Raw genomic sequence first — 17,776 nt, forward strand, 5'->3', positions numbered from 1 at the left:
TTGAATGGAAATGAACACCTCTCAATGAGCCAGGCTACCAGCTGCACTAAAATACCCCCAAATGTTATGAAGTCCAATCTGCATGTGAATTCATATCAACATAGTGGCACATCAGCATCCAGCTTAAAGCCTGGAAGTTGGGAGGAGGAAGAATAGTTAATAATATAGTTTTTCCACAGTTTTCGGTTTTAATCGGGTTGGAAGATATGTGTTTAAACAATCTTTCAGTTAAACCAAACAATCTAACTTTGGCAGTGTGTACTACCAAAGGGCAAACCAACACAAATTAATCACATTAGCCAAAATACTTGTTAAGTTTTAGCAGCACTTTCAAAAGACCGAGGTGGGTTTCAAACCACCAACCTAAGGAAAGGAAGTCAATGTCTTACTGCTTACACCAGTGACAATGGCAACTGCAATTAATAAAGCAACATTACTTAAAACCAATATTACAGCTGTTACTAGTGGGTTGCTCAGATTTTGATCATTACATTGTTTCAGGAGAGCTGAACCACATTCAGAAGTGGTCACGTGGTAGGGTGGGGTAGTGAGACATCTATTTTGGCTCCTCCCTCAAATTTAGCAAGCCCTGATAGGTGCCTTGCGGAAACGCCCCCTTCACTACTCGACACATGCCTCAAAGCCTCGGCTCATCTCATAACATCATTAGTTCTTGTATAATGTCAACAAAATCTACGTTTTTAGCATGTAAGCAAAGATAAACTTGGGGATACTTTTCCAAGCAGGAAGTTAAATGGAAATATAGCACTCAGCTAAATAGGTTCTTAAAGAAAACCAGTTAGATGCCTTAAAAACCTTGAAAATACTTCCAACAGAACAAGAAACCTACTTTGGAGCTTGGACTGTTTTTCACTGTAGTCCTAATTCTTTTATTGTGACTAACTGTATGTGCTCTCTTTCATCCTCTGACATGAGAGCTAGCATGGAGCTCATCTGCCTGGCTGTGTGTTTCCTGGACAGGGCCGCCTGTGGAGCTGGTTGACAGTTGCCTTTTGTATCGCTGCTTCTTTCATTATGTCTGCTTCTGTCTCCTTGAACCTCTTTTGGCTGCTGGAGGTTTCTTCGTTTTTAAAAGGAAGTTTTCCTCTCCACTGTCGCTACAAGCATGCTTGGTGTGAGGGATTGCCTTTGAGTCAATGAGTCAATTGAATCAACTGGTTTTCCTTAGACAGAAAACTTTGCACCAGTCTGACTGTATGATCTGGTTGAATTGTCACTGTAAAATACCTTGAAATGACAGGCGTTGTCAATAAACTGAATTAAATTGAACATATAGAGCCAGAGCTACTGTGGTTTCAGCGTGTTTTAGAATGAAACAGTTAAGGATTAGATCAAATTAAATTTGGAAATATGTATCAAGACTTAAACAAATCAAGTTCACAGAAGCTCACTATCCAACCTTACTAAACTATAAATATCTCAACAAACTACTGAGCAGAGCATTAGATTTAAAAGGTACCAGAGTTGATATGTTTTCTTGGTGCTAAAGAGACAATGACAGTGAAACAAAAAATCATCTAAAACAAACACGGTGCCCGGAGCAGAACCCTTCACTGCATAAATATCATGTATGTAATCATGTCACTATCAGCACTTTTTTCTGTCCAAGTCAACATCAACTTTTTAATTGATAAGTGACTAAGATTTCTAGGCAGATTTGGCTGTGGCTCAGCTGTTTTAGTGCACTTATTCGAAGGAAAACATACGCTGAAATTTTTATTAGATCCAAGCAATATTTGAGAAAAAATATTTCTGAAAGCCAGTCAAAATCCAAACATTCAGAGACTTAACCCTTGCTCAAATATATTTAATAGACCAATGTCTTTACATAGTAGTAAGAGTTTGTACAAAACTGATTCAAATTTTGTCTGAGAAACTTCTTTAGAATCACTTATTTATTTTGCTTATTCAAATGAAACCAAACCAGTCCTGTTCATTAATTTGGGAGCTGATTCTGCAATCTTATAACAGACAGAATGAGGCATACTATTATAGGCCCTTATTTTGTGTTTTATCTTTTCACAAAGATCAGTCAGTTGGGATATAGTTCTTTCTTTATTCATCAGGCACATTGCTGAGGAATGCAGTAAAGATTAACAATGCCTCGCATCAAAGGCGGCCTTCAAAGGAAGTGTATTTTACAGCTTGGTAGATGTGATGTGATGTAGATTAGAAAAGGATGATAAGGAGAAAGGTATCAAGACCTTAAACCTCTCTGGTGGCAAAGCACCTTTCTACTGTCACTTTCTTCTTGCCAAATGCGATTTTCTCAGACCCCTCTTAGAGCCTCTATTACATCTGATAATAATAAAAAGGAAGGGTGGGTTTCAGGTTTAAAATCCCGCCCGGACTGATCCAACTAAATAAGATGTCATTCCCTTTGATTTAGATAAAACATGAAGGGACCAGCAAGATGCTTCAGCAGGATTCCTAGACGTGCCTCATGTTTCATGTGTTCACATCTCTACATTTCATATTCCAGCATCTGAAAGAGCTGAGGCAGAACTAATCAAATGTTAGGAAAGATGTGTTCATCCGTGCAAAAAAAGTGATGCAACGGTTGGGTTAAGGAGACATGCTCTATTCTCTGGCATCATTACAGCCCCACACAACCACAAGCTTCCTCCCACGGCTCAAAGGGACTATTTGGAGGAGGAAATTATGTTTCCTGTTCACACTTAAAGGGTTAGTAAATTCATTAGAGGGCTGGTTATTATGTGATTTGAAGACAAGTTCAAGGGTGATCACACTTAGTAAAACTTTACTACTTTGCAAAAAAACAACAAAAAAGAAATTCGCACATTTTATAACAAAGATTACAAATAGGACATTTTTTGTTAAGTTGGTTTCGTTATTATAGGGAGATTTGTGTATATTAAGAATGTTTGTGCCCTTATTAAGAAATTAAACATTAATCTCAATCATAATAAAGTACATTTTGTCATCCTGCAACTACAAAATGTATTTTATTTTACCGGAATTGCATATGACAGAATGACACACAGCAGTTAGGTAGAAGGAAAATGATACAAGATTTTTGATAGTATTTGTGTCCAGCCTCGTGTTGAACCACCTTCTTACTGCAATAACAATCAGTCTGTTTTACTGTCTAAACCAGCTATAGGAGGAAATATTTGCCCATTCTCTGCTGAATAGCTCCAGCTCAGTCAGACTGAATAACAGGCATCGGTGAACAGCCTCTTTAAGATGTAAGATTGCATTTTGGTCTGGACTTTGGAGGTAAAAAGGCAAAGAAAATGAAAATTAGTGGTAATCAATACTGATTGCAGCTTTTAACAGAGATGTAATTAATATTTTCATGAACAGCTGTAGTTGTTGGGATCTGGAGGTCTGTCCACCTTTCTCCAGCAGAGGACGTTCTAGGTCTCCTGGGGCTGAAGCTGACCACCACACCTGCGGCTCATGAGCTCATCAGGGGACCAGCATTTAAGGAGGGGCAGAGCTACAATCCGACGCCAGAGTGTTTGCCAGTTATGGTTAGCGAACCTGAGCCAACCTGCCTGTCTGTATCTCTGACTCCCTTGAAGCCTGAACCTGAACCTAACCTGCTTTTTGTCCTCTCTGCTTCTCAGGAAGAACCTGCCTGGAAACCTGAAGACCTGGAAGGGTTTCCGAAACGTGAGACCAAGTTGTCTGTTCTCAGTAGAACCTCTAGAAATCCACTCAGTCTGAAAACCTGCCTGCCCGCTCTCAGCATGAGCTGAGGGAGAAGCTCAGAATCTGCTCAGTAAGATTATCTGCTCTGCTCTGCCCTGCCTTTGCCTAGCCCTCTGCCTGCCTTCAGCCTCTGGACCCTCCTGGTTCCCCCCTTCTACCGCTCTGCTCATCTCTGATCAGGTATAGACCTGCAAACACTCAACCTGCAAGTCCACTGAAAGTCTGCTAACCAATCTGTCCCTCTCTGCAGAGAAAACCAGTCGTGACCAGACCCGGACCCAGTTTATCCCAGAACCAGTGTTCTTTATTGTAAAATATTATTCAATAAACTTGTGAACTTTTTCCCAGTCTCTGAGTGTTCTGCATGTGGGTTAGATCCCTGAAAGCCAATATTACAGTAGTCTCATTCTCCTCATTTCTGCACCTGTTGTACAGTTAAGGTCAGATTCCTGTTGAAAGATGAGCCTCTGCCCAGTACCCAGACTTTGCTCTGTAGTAAGCTGCATCCATCTTACAATCAGCAATGATAATATTCATTTTGATGCAGAATTACAACAAATTCTAATTTCGCTTTTATACTCTGCTTTTTGGTGGTCACTCTTATATTAATGCAATTAAAGTTAGTGTCTATAATGTGTCAAAATGCAAACATGTTTAGTAATCGGGAATCCCTGTATAGGCACATTATTCATAAAACTCTATTTCAGAATAAATGCATTTTAATAGGTAACAGTATTCTCATTCAATTTTTACAATAATAATTTATAAAAAGGTATTTGTTGCCCCTCTGGAGAATATAATCATTTCTACGGTTTGGATAAATTAAGGAAAATATGTATCCAATTTTTAGTAATCTTGATGACTTTGTAGTGGAAGTGAAAAAAGATTTTTCTTTCGCTTTTGAAATGCTGATAATCTCCAGCAGTGGAGAAAAAAAAACCATAAATACCATGCATGTAAATCACGCCATGATTCTGCATTGTGCAGCAGAATCATTACATTAAAAAGAACCTGCACATTAGCTCCCCTGGGGAAATATCTGCGGGGGCAGATGCTAATAATGTATGTAATGTTATACCACTTTAGTTTCTGTAACTACACATCAATTAAAATCCAGATGTGATGACTTAATGTGATGTCTCATGTCATCTAATATTAGTCACCTGTGGTCGGAAAATTTAGATTTCTCTCATTTCATATATTAATTTATTCTATTTACTCACTATAAAGTTTTCACCTGCAAGGCCACACAATTATCCTGCATGAGGATGTTTGTAGACCAGACATGGCTTCTTTCATAAAAAAGCCAGATTCTTTCTCAAGAATTATTCATAGCATGTTACTGTTTAACCAAAGTGTCTGTAATTTGTTTTGACTCTGACAGCTTTCCATTGTCGTAAGTAAGGGGAAGACACTCTGCCCAGGCACAACGGGGCTGAATACAGAGCAGTAAGGGTTGTATGATGAACTGTTCTCTCTCTGCAAAGATATGAAAATAATGTGCCGACTGAGTGAAATCCATCAATCTCCGTTTATTTAACTAGGGTGAATAGTTGAATACTTTTTCCCACTACACACTATAATGCTGTGTTATGATCTTAACAGTTGTTACACACAAAAAAACAACATTTATCCAGACATAGTATGAAAAGTTTGACCTAGTTTGATAAAATTCAATTGGAACTGAATTGGTGAGTAAGGACCTAGAAGTAATGTATCATTCATCACAGACACACATTTTAGATCTCCCCAAACGATTTCCATGAAATGGAGTAAAAAAAAAAAAAGGAAAACGGTGACGATAATTATTGCATGTCTATTGACTGAAGCAGCTAAAACTCAGTCATGTTTGACTTTAAGTAGTGTTTTCTCTTCCCCTGCATGGTGATAACTTGTTATCTAGAACCCAATGAACAGATTTTAATGAAACTCAGTGTAGATACTTATGGAGAATTTTAGATTTAAACCAGTTTATAAAGTCTGAAAGTTGAGAGCAGCTCAGATTTAGAGACATTTTACTTAAAATATTGTTGTTTGTTTTGGAGAATGCCTCCTTTAAGCCAGGGGGAGATCCACAAGATGTTGGCAGCAATGTTCCTAAGCAACAGACAGTGGAACAGGTATGATTCTGATATTACATCTACTCCTATAGTGGCTTTCTGAGTCCAATGAGTTGTATGGTTGCTGCATTTGAGTCGGACCAAGACCAGTTTGTATTCATACATGAGGTGAAATGCAACACAGTTAGTTCGGAAAAAGACCAAGAACACTTAAAATAGAGGGTCTCAGTCTGGTTGTTTAGCCAGGACTGGAGTCCTCTTATCTTTATTCATACCTGCACAAAAGGTCTGTAACAAATGGGGAAGTAAATGTGTCAGGGGTAAAAATATAACCTTAGTCTCTGGAATGGCCTTTTTAGGCCTTCAACATCCCAAAGTTTTAGAACAATGTTTAAAATCCTGGACGATACCATGAAACCAACCAGTTTTAATGATCTCTTCCAGTTTTTCCTACAGTAGTTGTGTTTCGAAACATCCAACCAAAATTATCTCAGAAACTTGATTCATATAAAAGGCACACAGAATATACATCCAAATGTTAATAAGTTCATATATATCAGAGATTTGAGAACATCCACAATAATTTGATTAATTTTAGTGGCTGCATAATCATTTTTAATGTTGGAAAAAAATTTTAAACTAAAAAATTTAAAGGTCTATAATTCAAATGGGATTCCTGCCTATGATTTAGGATTACAAACTTATCAAGAAAATTGTGAACAAATGCAGTACCTGTCAATGGATTCAAGTAATCAATTCCTATTTTGAATACATAGAGCCATACTTCCCTGCAACCTCTGCACTAACACCCCTTTATGTTGTCTAATGATTAAGGAGGTTAACAATTAAGCTGCTTAAAATGTTTTCTCTCTTTGTTGAGGCTGCTCTCCATTGACTAACTGCATTTGCGTTGGCTTGCTAGCAAGTGAAAATTTTGTGAGGAGCTAAAGGGGGGAAATAATGTGGATAAAAAAAACTCTCTTCATGAATCTTAGATGTGCTCAAACATTGACCAGCTCACAAAATGAAAACCTTGGCCATAATGTTTGCTCTTCAGCTTCCAAATATTTACTGGCAGCAACTGGAGCCCCAGAACCTTGGCTGTGGCTTCAGGAGACTCACAGCCGCTGGGAAGAACAAAATCTCTGAAGGGAAAAACACTCACCACTTTGAAGTGCTCTGGTCTGCACTCTGTGCCGTGGAAGTGGCAGGACAGCAGCATGTCGTTAATGTCGTGACCGGTACGGTCGTAGAATTCCAGCATGTTAAAAGGTCGCGGCTTGAAATTCTGGAAGTCAGTTTTCAGCTTCAGGCTTTCCAGAACGCTCTCCTCCACGAGATGTATGTCCCGAATCTCATACCTAGAGAGACAGAAAAATCCGCCTTAATTTTACATGCTAAATTTATGCCTTTTAATTTAGCACAGACTGATGAGTCAGCAGTATCTCAGAATAGAAGAGTCACCTTCTAATGAACAAAAGCCAACCTCATTTGTATCCTCTGAACATTTTTTGCACTGTTCAAAAAAAGTTTTTATTAAAGAACTTTTGCTCTGCTCAGCTGGAGCTTAAAATAACATTCCTGAATAAATCAAAAGGGACAGAAAACTGGCAATAAAACTCAACATGATGGTTTTCCTGTGGCATTTTGCTGCCACTCAAATGGACGGACATTACCAGAGTAAAACAGTTTATTGAACGTTCCATAATAAAGTTCAGACACAGGCCCATAAACCCAGCCGTCCAATCACTGACAGTGCTACAGCTCTAGGCTATATGCAGCTCTCTAACTCAAGCCTTACCTATTAGGGTCCCAGAGATAGATGTGTTTGGGTTTGAGCAGTGGCTCCTAAATTTTGTTTCTCTGGTTTGTCATAGCCAGGAGGCATTTGGTTAAGCTATAATGTGAAAGTTTCACCTAAACAACACATTCAGAACTGTGCCTCGCTGAGTTAATAAGGTCGAGCATTTGGAAATGGCAATTCTTTAGCAGAGATGAAATATCCAGTAAATATCAGCATAACAGTTTAGCTGGGGGTTCAAACCATCAGACAACAAACACCCTAGAGCCAATTTCAAAAGGCTGGCTCTACTCTCAACAATAATCAAAGCCTAACAAAATGAGACGTACAGATTTAAACATTCTAAGAATCTACTCCAAGGCTTTTAAGCATCCTGGAGTAATGTGAGGGAATCATGTGCACTCACATTAAAACAGTCAACTTAAAATATTTAACTATGGATAACTGCAGAATACCAAAACAAAAAAACAAAAACAAAGCTTTATATCTTTCTGACATACTGGCCCCTGTTGTTGACAACTAACTAAATCACATCTTCAAAACCAGACCCTCGAGCTGCTGGTGAGCTTTGATGACCATGAACTATCACTTTACTTGGATTATCACTTTGCATGGATTATCACTTTGCTTGGATTTAGTTTTACATATGGATATATATACATACATATATATATATATATAAAACTGTAACTGGAGCGTTTAACAAAAGTAATTTCGCTCTGGGATCATTAAAGTATTTCTGATTCTGATTCTGAACCAAAACAAGTAGTGGTCAGGCATCGTTACTGGGCAAGGTATCTAATTAATAATGAACTATTTGAAATTTGGGCCTCGTCAAATTAAAGCTGAGACTTGGCACTGTAGAGTCCAGCATGTTAATCCCAATTGAAAATGCTTAAGCACCAAGAGAGAGGAACAAATTATATGCCCGTGTGTATTTATTCTGGACTGGAACTGGTTCTCCATCCTAATTGGTCACTGTGTTCAGCAGCTAGAAGCTATTGTTGTCCTTTTCCTCTGTTTGATACGAAACAGCAATAAGAGCAGTGTTAGGACGAAGTTTGGGTAGCTATGAACCTCTGGTGATTTCCCATTAAATACTAGGCAGGCTAAACCTCCCCTGTAAATTTCTTAAAATTCTTGGTAAAATGTGCGTTGTCAGACTTAATAAATGTAGTCATTAAACTGCATCAAATATGCGCTACATTTATCAGCTGCTCTCGGACGCCATCTCCCCCGGACGCCTGTCGGCCTGTATGAGAAATCCCTGTTGAGGTTTGAGCCTCTGTCTCTTGAACTAAGCCTCTAGAGCAGGGGTAACCAATTATAAATCAGCGGGGTCCGAATAAAGAAAATCAACAACCAGTAAAGGTCCGGAGACATTTTCAATATTATTTTCCATTACTTTAACTAATATTTAACACTGAAATAAAATGCAGGTGTTTATGCATCCATGTGATACATTGAATTGTTAAATGAAAAATATGAAAAATAGAACGTTTTTCCATTTTAAAATCTAAATTTTCTCTACTTTTCTGAAGTAGAGAACAGCAATCTTTCAGTTTGGTATATAGACAATTTCCTGACTCACCTTAAAAAAACAAAAAACGCCTGAACTTTTTCATGGCTTAATGACAGAAGAGAGCTTTAGGCTGACCTGCACGGCTTTAGCCTGGGTTTGAATGGCGACAAAGCCATTCTTAAGCACATACCAAGGTGCTCCTTTTGAGCCTGAATTGATATTTATTTATGAGTATATTCATGATGGAGAATCCTGCTTCACAGCAGTAGGTTGAGCTAAAATGTGCAGGGTCATCTTTGAGCACACCATTTTACTTTTCTTTCACTAGTTTACCGTAGTTCTTCTCTGCTCTGTTTTTCTCATTGTCTTCTACTTCTTTCCCATCGCCCAGTTTGATACAGGTTTGCCTGCTGTATCTTAAAGTAGCTAGCAGCAGCAACTCTGACTGACACAGCTCCCTGAATAATTTGTATCACGTGGAGCCTGGTGTTTGACGTTCCAGATGGCTTTACCATACAAACAGGAGAAGCGGAGCAAGTGATGTTTAGACGCTGTCGACAACATGTAGTCATTTATAAATGCTTTAAATCAGGTTGGGTACGGATCAGCCAGCAGGTGGGTCCGGATCCGGACCCTAGTCCACTAATCCGTGACCTCTGGTACAGAGAAATATATCACTTCCATTGAGGCTATAGCTCTTAGCTCGATGCTGATTGGCAGAACACTACTTTAGGATTTTTTACTTGCAGTGGTCAGACAGCGAGGAGGTTCTCCTCATGAGTCGAGAGGGAAAAGTGATCATTCACTCAGAACTTTCATCTTGTGTTGAAATTAGGTTACCTTTTTTAAAATAAACTGAATATTCATGCTGAAACCACCTACAATGCCTATCACTTTAATTGATCCATGAATGCCATACATGTTTAAGATATACATCTCAGCTCCAACACAACTGGTTCAAAACTTTAACCTTAAAAGACATCATTCAGTTGATATTTGAAGCAGTGCATGCAGACTAATGCAACAATTACTGTGCCAAAAAAAAGGGACAAGTTCTAAACATTAATTTTCTTTATGATTACTCAAACTCATACCTAAATGCTAGATTTCACTTGCTTAATTTTTTGGTGTAATTTTTTGCTTTACCTATTACCAGAAGGATAAAGGGGCCAATGCGTGTGATGTGAACTGCAAAGACAGTTTTAGCCACTTTGAGTTGATTAGCGGCTCAAACATTTTGCCAACCAACATGTTGTTAACAAACTCACCGCTTATCTTCACACCCGACATTAATGTGTTTCCCGACTGACACGAGGTGACAGCTCTGAGAGCAGCATGCACTCAGGGATCTATGAGGCTCTGTTTAGATCAAATACTTCAGCTAATATTTTCAGATGGTCGGGTTACAATTGTTAAATAAAGCATGAATTATATACTGGAATGGGCAATGCAACTAAATAGAGAAAAGGGAGAAGGGACCAAAAAAAAAAAATGTATGACCAGTAATACGTCCCTCAAAAAAGCTGAAGAAAGTTAGCTGTGTCTGGTTATTTAATGTCCATTTACTGTTTGGTCAGATGATAATTGCTTTAACTGTAATCTGTAAACCAGATACAGTATGTGCATGATTTTAAAATTTGCTTTTTGCAAGAAAATATAGTCTATAGATAGGCAAATAGTAATTAAATAACAAAAGTAGACTAAATGTTTATTTGTTGATTAATAAATGTGCAGTAATCTGTCAAGTCTATGGTGAAAAGAATCAACAAAACAACTGTAGACAACAAAAGCAGGTTTAAAAGAGGCATTTAGGGGTACATCATTAGGGTTTTTTTTTTTTTTTTCCAGCTGAGGTTTTTCTGCTGAGCTGCTGTGATGATGAGATCATCAGCTGCAGGTGAGGAGTCCCCGCACGTGCTAATCATCAGCTGCTCTACTGGGTGCTTAAGAGGACCAGGACACCGACTACTCTCCGCAGCAGTGTTAACCTAACTGGTAACTGTTGAGCCCTCCTGAGCTCCTCGAGATCTCTATGAGTTAGGAACCAGTTTTCATGTTTCTTCAGGTAACCATTCATGTGACTTTACAAGCTGTCAAGCAAAGAGCTTTATCTCTAAAAGATTCTCCTGTGAAGCTGAAGAGAGTAGAACTGCTCCTCTTGGCACCATCTGTCCACCCAGCAGCAGCCTTCAACCTCACAAACAACCTCCAATGGAGGAACTGGTTGATTCTCAGTCACTCTAAGGTTCTTTGTGGAACAACCTCAGCTGAGTGACTGAGTGCTTGAAAGTAAGCAATATTTCCCACTCACATTCCCGTCTAATTCTATCATGTTTTCCAGAGGACCAGGACCACCAGTTTCTGAATCTACCTTCATCATCCCTACACTGTTATTTCATAAATCTGTTAAACCTGCCTTCTTGAGTTGTCTGAGAGGTTTATCTCTGCATGTGGGTCAGAAGCATGAACAAAACTATGACAATCATTGACCTTCTTAATTCTACAAAAAGTCCCTGTTAAAGCTACATCAGAATTCAGATGCAATAAAGCTTAGAGTCTCTGAATGGTCCTAACCCAAGTCAGTTGTCTAATATGCTCATACAGTCATATAAAAAGGTTTGGGCACCCCTATTACTCTTAATAATTTTTATTTCCAAATGCTTTTTACTTTACTGAATTAACTCATTATTTTATGGTTTAAGTAATTCAGTTTCATTTCTTTATCGTAGGATATATTTTATTTTATAAATCTGTTTATGAGTAAATTAGTAACTTTTTTGTTATTTATTTTCCTTTGATTAAGTTTTTTTATATAATTTCAAATTCATATTAGACTAAAGGAAATGATAAAACTTAATGGGTTCATTTTGTTTTGATATTATATATTAAAACATCTATACATTAATGTACTTTAATGTATAGAATTAATATATATAACTTATTTTCATTCTCCCTTTTGTCAGAAAGGGAGAATGAAGGAATCGCTTCTCTCCATTTCCATTTCAATCAGAATAAAACTACTACAGTAACATTTTTTTTTTACAAAGAAATGTCATTAAAAATAAATCTTTTAGGTTCAAAAAGTTTATTTCCTCAGTTTTAATCAACTATTTTGTGGTATGTTTAATTAGGAATTTTAAAATTAAAATGTGATCAACTGATCCCACATATTTAAATAATTCTGTTTATTCAAATACTTTAATAAAGCTACAAACCAACCATTTATTGTTTAATGAAGCGACTTACAAATACATTTATTACTTCTGTAAAAAAAGACATCAATTTCTTAACATTTTAATTTTAACTCAGTTATGTTGTTAACAAAGTTAAACAATTAGCATCCTAACATTTTACATAGTGTAGTTTCAGTCACAGTTCTATATCTATTTCATTGTTTATACCTCCTTTAGGTGTTTTTGAATCTAAACTGAGACTATTTAATGTGGAAATTAAATGGTCACACCAAACCACCCACAATAATATTCTGTATTGCTGAGATTTACTGTCATTGAATTGAACTACATGGAGAAATATGCACGTGCTACCTTGGTCTAAAAGACAGCAGAAAATCGATAGTTCCTGCATGTTACCCTGGCTGTGATCTCCCACCATGCTTTTATTCAAATGTCACCACTTTAATGTACTCACAAAGAGCAGAGTTTTAGTTCAACCTAAACAACGGCACAAATGAAAAACCTTTTAGAAATTTCTGTAGTGCCGTATGAATATAATCCTCTGCTCATTTGTCATAAAAGCCTGTTTTAATGCACCCCAGGCATTTCCATTGAATAAAAATGAGATACAGCATTTTGTTTTAATGAATTCCAAGATAGCAGCATTAGATGTCAAGATACATACATCTTGTTGAAGTGTTCAGAAAACTTAGACGCCGTGACTTCTAACCATCAAACTAAGCAATTCATTTGTAATAACAGTAATGCCATTTAGATTACAGATTTATGTTTTGTGACAGTCTGACTGGACTCACTTGGGGGCTGTTCTTGTTTGACTAAAAAGAAAAGAACTTTGCAAAGTACTTCTATTGATCAGATATTATGAAAAAGTGCGGAATGACAGAAAATCCCAGAAGAACAAGCTGAATGAAACAGCCGAGACTGACCCCTCAGCATGTGCAACTTAAATCTCAAGCATTTTCCAGACCAATGGCTGCAATCGCTTTAGGTAGGCAGAAAGAAGTCACTGATGCATTTTATACCATAAGCACTTACATTTCAGACAGCGTAGAGTGTCATTGCATGCTTTTTCTACATTGGTAACAGAATCCATGTAGTAGGAGCAGATTAAAGGGTAATATATATAAGATAAGGGCATTGAAATAGATTATTCTTAAAGTTTTGTTAACAGTGAAAATATGTGTTTTATTATATTTATGCATCAAAATCATCATTTAAATAATCTTTTTAACGAAATAGTTAAATCTTGACTAAAGCCCACCATAAAATGTCCAAAGTGTACGCCTTAGTTGAGCTCTTAGCTTTAAGATTTTATCACTTTTAAAGCCTTGAATCCCACACATCCAACAATCTGTTCTCCTAAAACGCTGTGGGCACTAAGTAAAAGAAACCAACTCACTAATTGCTTCATTGTTGCTGCCTCTGTTGACATTTGGAAAAATATTACAGCACCAAAGGGCATGCAATCAAAAAGCTTTTACAGCCAGGATAAGTCTCTTGCCTCACACTGTGAGATCTTTATTCCTGTAATTCTTAGGCATAATTCCATAACAAAAAAGGTTTTTCATGTTATTCATGGAAAACAGGGTAGAAAAAAACTACAAAACCCTCCAAATCTTAAGCAGCTTAGACACAAGTGGATGTAATGGACGATGAGAAGGGTTTCTTTGCGGCTGAGGGGAAAATTTAAGATTCTCTTGGATCAAAATGTGTAAATGACAAAAACACCCTGAGCTTTAGCTGTCTCACTCAAAATCAAAGCAGCCTCTCCTGATGCTTCCCTCCAGTGTATACAGTACCTGGTGTTTCTGCCAGCTCCTGGATCCAAAGCCTTCCACTGAGACAAAAATATAGCAGGAGCCTCCTGATTATGATGGTTCACATTATTTAAGTCTGACAAGCCTGGTCTTCAAGCACTGAATGACTCAAAAAGGTAGGAAGAGCCATATTTTTGGATCAGTGATATAAGAAAATAAGTTGCTGATTAGTTAATTGAAATGTGACTCATTACCTGAGCAAACAAAACATGGACTATTATTTTATCAGCAAAATTGAAAGGAATAATGTGTTTTAGGTTGATGTAACCCCTTAATGCACCATGTGTGATAACCTGATATGCTGTTAATCAACTCTAGGCAATTCAATTGAATTCAATTCAGTTTATTTATATAGCTTCAATTCACAACACAAGTCATCTCAAGGCACTTTACAGTTCAACCATCATAAAAATAGTAATATCTCAGCTAGAAAGGATCTTTTTAATAAGCGCGCAATTATTAATCATAAATTTTTGAGTTAAAGTAACTCAAAAAGTGTTAAAGATTTTTGATAAATTAAGAGTAAACACTACTAAGCCATTTCTTAAAGAGACTTCACATTACTAATAAAACTTAAACACTTACTTAAACACACACAATCTACTAACCTAACTTCATAGGATTCTAAACCATCCATTTTTTCTCTCACGCTTCATCCCAAGGGGGTCGCAAGGGGTGCTGGTTCCTACCTCCGGCTGTCTACAGGCAAGAGGCGGGGTACAACCCTGGACAAGTCGCAAGTCCATCACAGGGCAACACAGAGACAAACAACAACTAAGGAGAATTTAGAGAAGCCAATAAACCTAACAGTCATGTTTTAGGACTGTGGGAGGAAGCCGGAGTACCCGGAGAGAACCCATACATGCACATGGAGAACTTGCAGACTCCATGCAGGAGGACCCAGGGCCAGCAGTCAAACCCACAACCTTGTTGGTGCAAGGCAGCAGTGCTACCCACTGTTCCACTGGACAGGTATAGCATTCTAAATCTTAATGTTACAAATATATAAAGGGTTGTTGTAACGGTAGGGATGGGTTGTGGACCTCATCCATCCATCCATTTTCTTACACGCTTATCACAAGTGGGGTCGCGAGGGTTGCTGGTGCCTATCTCCAGCTGTCTACGGGCGATGGGCGGGGTACACCCTGGACAGGTCGCCAGTCCATCGCAGGGCAACACAGAGACAAACAGAACAAACAACCATTCATGCACACACTCACACCTAAGGACAATTTAGAGAAGCCAATTAACCCAACAGTCATGTTTTTGGACTGTGGGAGGAAGCCGGAGTACCCTGAGAGAACCCACGCATGCTTAGGGAGAACATGCAAACTTCATGCTAAAAGACCCCTGGCCAGGAATCTAACCCAGGACCTTCTTGCTGCAAGGCAGCAGTGCAACCATCTGCGCCACTGAGCAGGTTTAGCATTCTAAATCCTATGTTACAAATATATAAAGGGTTGTTGTAAAGTTGGGGATGTGCTGTATACCTCATACATATTTTTGTTTGATTTTCTAAAATGCTATTTTGTTCAAATCTGAGAGCTAGACCAGTAAAGGGATACAAATAAAAGTTATAGTTTTGGATTTGACAGTGTGAACTTTAGTGAGACTCTTGATGAGGTGTTGATAGGAACCTACCTGTTGTTGAGCAGAGCCAGGAGCTCTCCCACATAGAACAAGTCGTTTCGGCTCAGCCTGCTAAAGCGGAACGCGTTCAGGTTGCAGAATGTCACCGCCGGGAACGTCATGACCGGGGTGGACACCTCGTCCAGCTTGGTAACATGGGGATACTCGAGGTAGAAGTGGATCCGATCCACGCACACGTAGATCAGGAAAGTCAGCGAGGCTAGGAAGAAAACGAGCCACAGGAAACGTTTGACACAGAAGCGCTCATAAGTGAAGATGTGGGAGATTCCGTGCAGGGTGGAACTGTGAGCAAAAACTTCTATTTGAGGAGGCTGGCTGGAGTCCAGTTCTTCTGTCTCCACTTTCAGATCCATCGTTGACATATGAGTGTTTTAGTGCATCAGACAGGAAAGTGTTCATTCAGCAGTGAGGAGCTCTTCCTTCATCCCAGCGCGCAGAGGACCAGTCTCTGACCTGATGCAGTTCTGTCGCCATCACTTACCCAGCTCTGCATTTAACCAAACCATTTCTGCTGCCAGAGCCCGGGTGCATCTCCACAGCGCCACAGTCTTGATCTGCTGTTTTGTCAGTAGGAGTAGAGAAGTATTGAATCGCTGGTTGATTATAAGTACAGCGGAGCGCAGATTAACAAACTGGAATCTCAAAGCGCTGAGGCAGAAAGGAATATATTTGTACAATTCAGATCATTTAGCAGGAGTTGCTCCGCTGCTCCTTCTACCCGATAAATAAGGCTAAATGGGGGATCCATCCACTCCGGTGCGGTGCTGAGGAGTCGCTGGTCGATGCTGAGTCGTGCGGCAGGTTGGGATCCTTTGCTGCTGCGCGCGTCAGTCTGAGAGCAGGACTGACGCTCCTCTGCTGCTCACCTGTCACTTCAGCTTTTTATGGCTGCCAGACACATGGCTGCACCAGCAGCTTCAGAAACAAATATTAACACAATTTATACTACATTTACTTTTATCATATTGTATTATTTTCCATAGAGCTGCACGGATATTAATCTCAATAGAAAAGAAAATGCATTCACGATATAGAAAGCTTAAAATATGTAATCTATATGCGTAAAATGGATGCCTTCAGCCTGGCACGCGTGGCTTGGCTTAAAATAGGGTCATTTTTTTCCACGAAGATAATTAACAATGAAAATAGGGAGGAGGAGCATTTACAGTACTTGAAAGAAGCGAATCATTTTAATGTGCGAGATTAATCTCGTAAAGTTTTGTGTTTTTTATGGAGCGCCTGAACGGCAAGTAGATTTTTTAAAATCATTTCCAGCCCCTATGCAATATACTATTACGTTTATAAAATATAATTAGCAAACGCTTATTTTCTCCAGTGACAGCAATACGCTTCCGTAGTTTTATTTATTTATTTGAAAGGCTTATTTTCTAAACAAATTTTACTGTAATACCTTTCTCTACCACTAGACGCACTGGGGGGAAAACCACGGGCACGCACTAAGACCTGTATTTGTACAATTAAAGTCAAAGGGTTGGTTTCCTAATATTCCAGTTACTCATTAAATGAGCTTTTTTTTATATAAAATAAAATAAAATACAATGGAAGCACATAAACTGTTTATATGTTGTCCATGCTTTCTTGTTATGATGCAAAGCTTGTGTTCATATGTAATACAGAATTAACTTAGTCTTGGTTCATTTCCCTTTTGTAATTTTTTAATGGTGAAATAAATTTTCATCCTCTAAAAAGGCTTTAAATGGATTGAATTCATATAAGAAAATAAGAAGGATTAATTATAATCAGTATTAAAAAAAGGGAAATAACTGATATGTAAGTACTTTCTACTCTTAAAGGATGGACAATCGGAGGTGACCATCTTTGATCCTCTTATTTTTTTTATTTTCTCCTACTTAACACCACAATCGATATACATTTTAACCCAAGCTGGGCATTCTTGTGTATTTTAGAATAGCCCAGTCTTTGTTTTCCTAAAAGTGCTTCAGAAATGTACAGGTAGATGTCTCACTGGAACAATAGAAAAAAAAAACAACATATAAATCCCTCCTGTCATA

At 38.2% G+C, this 17,776-nt stretch overlaps 1 protein-coding gene across 1 annotated transcript in view; it reads right to left on the minus strand.

The window, feature by feature from the left end:
• LOC107094823 (acid-sensing ion channel 1-like) overlaps positions 1–16,590 on the minus strand; it is a 75,238-nt gene extending 58,648 nt beyond the window's left edge. Inside the window, exons 1-2 of the mRNA XM_015390677.1 lie at positions 15,735–16,590; positions 6,925–7,120 (exon numbers count right to left, since the gene is read on the minus strand). Of these exons, the coding sequence (XP_015246163.1) occupies positions 6,925–7,120; positions 15,735–16,105 (567 nt within the window). The 5' untranslated portion in view covers positions 16,106–16,590. The remainder of the gene's footprint in view (positions 1–6,924; positions 7,121–15,734) is intronic.
• Between the last annotated feature and the right edge of the window lie 1,186 nt (positions 16,591–17,776).

Source organism: Cyprinodon variegatus, unplaced genomic scaffold (genome assembly GCF_000732505.1).
Source record: "Cyprinodon variegatus isolate N-32 unplaced genomic scaffold, C_variegatus-1.0 Scaffold508, whole genome shotgun sequence".
Lineage (NCBI taxonomy): Eukaryota > Metazoa > Chordata > Actinopteri > Cyprinodontiformes > Cyprinodontidae > Cyprinodon > Cyprinodon variegatus.